At 44.1% G+C, this 6414-nt stretch overlaps 1 protein-coding gene across 1 annotated transcript; it reads right to left on the bottom strand.

Annotated features, from left to right (window-relative positions):
- Window positions 1-3645: 3645 nt before the first annotated feature.
- Window positions 3646-4608, bottom strand: LOC101545269 (olfactory receptor 2S2-like). Its single transcript, XM_004600411.2, has one exon. It carries the CDS (start codon window positions 4606-4608, stop codon window positions 3646-3648), a length of 963 nt encoding a protein of 320 aa, XP_004600468.2.
- Between the last annotated feature and the right edge of the window lie 1806 nt (window positions 4609-6414).

Here is a 6414-nt window from a genome sequence, read left to right as displayed (position 1 = left end):
TCCCTGTACGGGGAATGGCAGGGACACAGAGAGGAGGGGAGGTTAGTACTGCTGTGGCCTCTCACACCCATGTGGCCTCCATTCCCACTGAATGTTTACCAAAGTGGATCTAGTTTAATTTCTGGAGTTTCAGATAAGGATTTCACTGGGAATTTGGATGCTGGGTATATAAAGGACAAGGCTGCCTTACTTCCAAGAGGGTATTGCATACCACCGCAGCGTCTGAAGTTTGCTGAAAATGGCCACTAGATGTCACTATTGTGAATTTGCAATGGCAAGAGTGGGGTGCAGAGTAGAAATCAGGAATATGACTAACATAAAAAAGTGAAATTTTCTTAACAAAGTACGCATCCACAATAGAAAGCTGTCCGCTTTCATCACTACAATCACTACTATTTAACATAATATTGGAAGTCCTTGCAACAGCAATCAGTTTAGAAAGAGGTATCAATGGAATTCAAATTGGTAGAGAAATCAAACAATGTTACTAAAGTCATTGAGGATTTACTGTGTTGGTAGGTGCTAGTTGAACCTTCTCTGCTGCTGCTGATTCCATTGAGCTTGTTGATCTTCTATGCAACTTTCCCCTTTACTGTGATCCTACTGGGCTGATAGTACTGTGAAATTTGGAGGTGTTGTGTGATACAGGATCTATAGAATTGGAGGATTTTGGTGGCATGGCCGTTTGATGAGATTTAGTTGAGGAGCTGGGCAGTTTCTGTGTTGAAGGATTTAGGATGTGGTTGCAGGCTTAAAAGCGGAAAGGGGGATCTATCTGCCTCCATCCCCAGAGTTCTCAGCCTGGAACTGTTTACCTGGAACAGTAAACAGATGGTAGGTGTGAGCATGGACTGCTGGGTTTTCCAGTAGCAAGGGTGTGTGTGTGGGAGGGGGGATTCAGATGTCCCATTCTGATATTACCCTATAATTTCCAGCCATAGACTGGTTCAGCCTGGGAAGATTCAGCTGCTCATCACTTTCTCCCCATCCCGAGCCATCATGTTTTTCAAGGTCATAGAACATATATACTTCTAAAATTTGTAAGGAACTATCCACAAAACTCCCAGAACAGCCAAAAAAATTTTAATAAAAAATTAGATGAAAGAATTTGCATTCCTAGACTTTAATCTTTACTACAAAGTTATTGTAATCAAAACTGCAAACTCTCAGATCTGAGGGTACTGTGTGTGTGTTGGGAGGAGGGGGGTGTTGCTAAGAGATTACCTTGGGATAATGGTGATCTTGGCACTCTGGATCTACTACTACTACTGTTGCAAGTATGAAAGAATAATATTGGATGCCAGAGAGCTAGTACAGAGGACAAGACTCTTGCTTTGCATGCAGCTGACCAGGGTTTGATCCATAGCACCACATGTGATCCCCTGAGCCCACCAGGAGTGACCGCTGAGGGCAGAACCAGGAAAAATCCCTGAACACACATGGGGATGTCCCCCAAATCAAATTAAAACAAAACAAAAATAATGGTCGACCCAGGTTCGGTATCTCCATCCCTCTTGGAGAGCCTGGCAAGCTACCAAGAGTATCCCACCGGCACGGCAGCACCTGGCAAACTACCTGTGGCATATTCGATATGCCAGAAACAGTAACAGCAAGTCTCACAATGGAGACATTACTGATGCCTGCTTGAGCAAATAGATGAACAATGGGATGACAGTGCTACAGTGATAACAATAGTAAAAAAAAGTGCGGGATGGGAGTTGGGTCACACTGGTGGTGCTTGGGGGTTATTCCTGGCTCTATGCTCAGGAGTGGCCCAAGGAAGTTATTGGAAATCATATGTGATGCTGAAAATTAATTCAGCCAGTTTTGACCACATGCAAGACAAGTGCCTTACCTCTGGTGCTATCTCTCTGGTCCCTGTAGAATATTTTTATGGGGAAAATGTGCAAATATATCTTATGCAGTTAATTACATGTAGAAAGAAACCACTTTAAGTAATTTTCCCAAGATCTTTTCCCGAAGGTGTATGTTATTTTCAAATTTGTAGGTATTCTCAAAAGTTCAGCTTTTAAATAAGTCCTGATAGTCTCAGTATTTAACATAATGTGCCATAAAGCTGATGCTATCCACCATTGCCACTCCTAACATGCTCACCTATGCTGTGTCTGTCTGGTCAGAAACTTGTTCTTTCCCATGTGGCACATAGTACCGTGCCACTTTCATCATCATCATCATCATCATCATCATCATCATCATCATCATCATCATCATCATCACCATTGTACTTTTACTGTACTTCCCATGAATCGTGTGCATTGTGTGCTAATTCAGGGTATTTCAATCTTTGCAACATTCTCAAGTATAGGGTTCACAGGTAAATTGAAAGTCTGTGTAGGGGACTGGGGAGATAGTATAGCAGGTAAAAGTACTCGCCTTGCATGTGACCGACCTGGGTTCAATCCCTGACACCCCATATTGCCCCCCTAAACACTGCCAGAAGTAATTCCTGAGTGCAGAGTCAGGAGTTACCCCTGAGCATCGCTGGATGCAGCCCCCAAGCAAAAGCAACAGCAACGACAGAAAGGTCTATGGAAGTTTAGGCAGCCTGGACCAACTCACAGGCAAGGGAGAGCTCAGTTTTTTATTGCTTTGACCTGGGGAGGCTTAGGAAATGCTATGCAGTTGCGTCTTAGATTTTCCCCTCTGCTGCTTTAGCATATTGAAGGCTCTTAGAATTGCTGAAACAAAGGAAATGCCACAAACTTAGTCCTAAAATAAGTATATTTAGGATTCTTCTGATTCTTTTTCCTTCTTTCCTTCTTTCTATCCTTTTATATTAACTATCATCTATATTCGGTTTCTGTATGTGAAGCTATCTTTTCTGTAAGGGGACTGCTAGAACTGACATGAAATTCAAACTTTGCATTTCATTTTGAACTTTACTTACTAGCAGTGTTTCACAAAGTATAGTTTGTTAACAAAAAGTGGCCTAAATATATTATAACTGAAATGAATTCCATTTATTAAAATCTTCTTTCCCATCTGGAAGCTCTTTATGCCGCAAGTTTGTCTTTGTCCCTTCCTAGCGTTGCATGCAAATTGAATCTAATAACAAAATACCATAATTAAAGTTTCCACTTTCACTGAGTTCCTCTGATGCCGAAGCAAATCCAATAAGGACTGCAACATTCCCGCAAGAGCCATCTCTCCTCCTCCAACTCCACAGTGAAGAAACATCCGGTCTGTTCAGCTTGCTCCGGTGACTGCTCTTTCTGGTGGCAGCAAGATGTCCCCCATACATTCAATTAGAGCACTTACCAGAATCAATTGATGCTGTCAGATATAAGTGAAAACTCAGAGGCAGATTCTAAGATTTAAAATTCCCAAGAATAGAGGCTGGAGTGATAGCACAGCCGGTAGGGCGTTTGCCTTGCATGCGGCAACCTGGGTTCGAATCCTAGCATCCCATATGGTTCCCTGAGCACCACCAGTAGTAATTCCTGAGTGCAGAGTCAGGAGAAACCCCTGTACATTGCTGGGTGTGACCCAAAAAGCAAAAAAAAAGAAATCCCAAGAACAGACTGGAGGGCAAGAATCTTTCCAGTAACGACCTGGCATTTGAGAGTATCTACAATGATCTGAAGTCCTTTCTTTCTTCCTTGCAGATGAGACCCCCAGAGGCTCTTACCTCTGGCTAAAGCATTTCTGACTCACCAGATCCCTCACTGCACCCTTCACATCCTTGTTCCTCAGGCTATAAATGATGGGGTTGAGCATCGGGGTCACTATGCCATAGAACAAGGGGATGAGCTTTTCTGAAAGGTCTTCCTTGCCTCCCCCCTGTGAGTTCTTAGACTTGGGCTTCCCATACATGAAAAATAAGGTCCCATAGAAGATCATGACCACAGTGAGATGGGCCGAGCAGGTAGAGAAGGCCTTTTTCCTCCCTTCTGCTGAAGGGATCCTCAGGATGGTGACGATGATGAAGACATAAGAGATAAAGATGAACGTGACTGGGACCACTAGGAAGATCACATTGGTCACCCCCATGCTGATGACATTGATGGAGATGTCAGTGCAGGCCAACCTCAGGACTGCCAAGAGCTCACAGGCAAAGTGATCGATGACGTTGTCCCCACAGAAGGGCAGCTGAATGACCAGGGACGTGTGCACCACAGACGCAGCACTGCCAAGAGCCCAGGAGCCAGCAGCCATGGGCACGTAGGCGGCCTTGCTCATGACTACTGGGTATCTCAGGGGGTTGCAGATGGCCACATAGCGGTCAAATGCCATCATGCTCAGGAGCACACACTCTGTGCATCCTGTGGCAAAGGAGAGGAACATCTGCAGGGCACAGGCCGAGAAGGGGATGGTCTTGTGAGAAGTCAAGAAGCCATCCAAGATCAGAGGAACAGAGGAGGTGGTGTAGCAGATGTCCAGGAAGGAGAGGTTCCCCAGGAAGAAGTACATGGGCGTGTGCAGGCGGGAGTCAAGGACGGTCACCAGGATGAGGACCCCATTACCCAGCAGGACCAACAGATACATCAGCAGGATGAGGACAAAGAAAGGTTTCTCCAACCTTGGGTGGGTTGAAAGGCCCAGAATTATGAACCCCAGTACAGGGGAGGTCTGATTGTCCTCTTCCATGCGAGATCCGTTCTGTGAGGAGCAAAGAACAGAGACACTTGCCGAGCTTTCTTGAGATGAATCCAGGCATCCAGGATGGGATCAAGTCTGTACTGAAGACAGGGAACGCATATGTGCTTAAGAGCCGGTGACTTTAAAGACAGTAGCGGTAACCTTAGTTGACATGAGAAAAGATTTGATTTGAGCGTATAGTTTGCAATGGCTCAGTTTTGGGTTTGAGTCTCTAAAGCTTCAGCTGTGTGCAGGGACTCTTCTGTATTATTTAATCCTCCCATTATCCAAAGCAATTGAAGCTCAGAGAGGGTACTGACCTGTCCTCTTGGCAAACTGGTAAGAGAGAGATAGGACTTAAATGCAGCAGAACTGATCCCAGTTCAAGGAGACCAATCCTTGTGCATCATGATTAATGACTGCTACATGTTATGAATTCTTTTAATTGAATTCAATAGAAATCTCATTTAGTCTTAGCTTTCCTAGATTTTCAGAGAGGAAACCCTCAGGCTGATCCTATTGTTAGAACTAGTAAGTATCTAAGCACCCTTAAACTTTGATTCTGTTTGGAAGGAATTTATATATAATCTTCACATGGACAGAAATGAGCCTTTGGGAAGGGCTTGATGACAAGCAAGATTACTTCTTTAGGCAACTGTATTCATTACACAGAGCAAGTGTCATTAGCCCTGGAAGCTACCTTTTTAAAGGTACAGACGGAAAGGAATAGAGATTTCTAGATGCGGGTGATTTTAAGGAAGCCAGCACAATAATTAGTTAAGGATGAGGCCACAGTGCAGCTTGATGATTGACTAATTCAACCATTTATAACCACATTAACAGCAGTTAGGAGATAGCTTATAGTATACTCTCTGATCCCATGTTACTAGAATATTGGGTCCTTCTTAGCCAGAACTGACTCAAGTGTTCTTATTTTTCATTTGTATTTACCTTTTATTCTTGTGTAATATTCCAGGTTTTTGCCCCACTGCTATGCCCCATGTGGAAGCTAGTTTATCAGTAAGCATGTGAGCGTTCGTGCTACATGTACACTCTAGCTGAACCATCTCCCATTGTTCATTTTTTCTGCTTTGTTTTGGGGACACATCCAGTGGTGCTCAGGGCTTACTCGTGGCTCTGTGCTCAGGAATCACTCCTGGCAGGCTCAAGGGCCCATATGGGATAATTAGAATCAAACCTGTGTCTGCCAAGTGCAAGGCAAACACCTTACCCAGTATCCTACCACTCTGGCCCCAAATCTCCCTTGTCTGCCATGTAAACTGCATTTCTACTCTCTTAGCTTGCAGTGCCTCCCCATCCAGGTTCAAAGTCCTCATAAGCAATATTTCTCTAGTTCTTTCTCAATAGCAGAGGATGTGGTATGGAGGAGAGGGAGGAGAGGGTGGATAATAGAAGCAATGTTAATATCAACGGGCATCTATTATGTGCCATAGTCTTTGAGACATCAATGGAGAAGATCTTGTTACTCAAATATATCGATGCAGTAACCAAAAATCTAAGGAGATAGAAAATTTAGCTATAGAGTTTGGACAATAGAACTTGGATGGGATTTCAGGACCTGATTCTGAGTCCTTGCCTCCAAGTAGCTGCTCCTTGCTCTTGCTACACATTTTTTCACTTATATTCTTTACTTTGGGGAAGAGCTTCCGAGCAGTACTCAAGGGTCCTGGGGGCTATTCCTGAAGATACTTGATTAACACCAGAGTGTTCAATGCTCCAGCTCAGAGCTGCTGGGGGCCACTAGGGCTACACTGGAGAGTGTTCCAAGTCTACTCCTGACTGTGCTTGGGAGTC

Source organism: Sorex araneus, chromosome 1 (genome assembly GCF_027595985.1).
Source record: "Sorex araneus isolate mSorAra2 chromosome 1, mSorAra2.pri, whole genome shotgun sequence".
NCBI classification, from domain to species: Eukaryota; Metazoa; Chordata; class Mammalia; order Eulipotyphla; family Soricidae; genus Sorex; species Sorex araneus.
The sequence above is the reverse complement of the archived record's forward strand: the minus strand, read 5'-3'. Positions and strand labels throughout refer to the sequence as shown.

Coding starts and splice junctions, on each gene's coding strand:
- LOC101545269 (XM_004600411.2), bottom strand. CDS start 4,608: ATGGAAGAGGACAATCAGACCTCCCCTGTACTGGGGTTCATAATTCTG.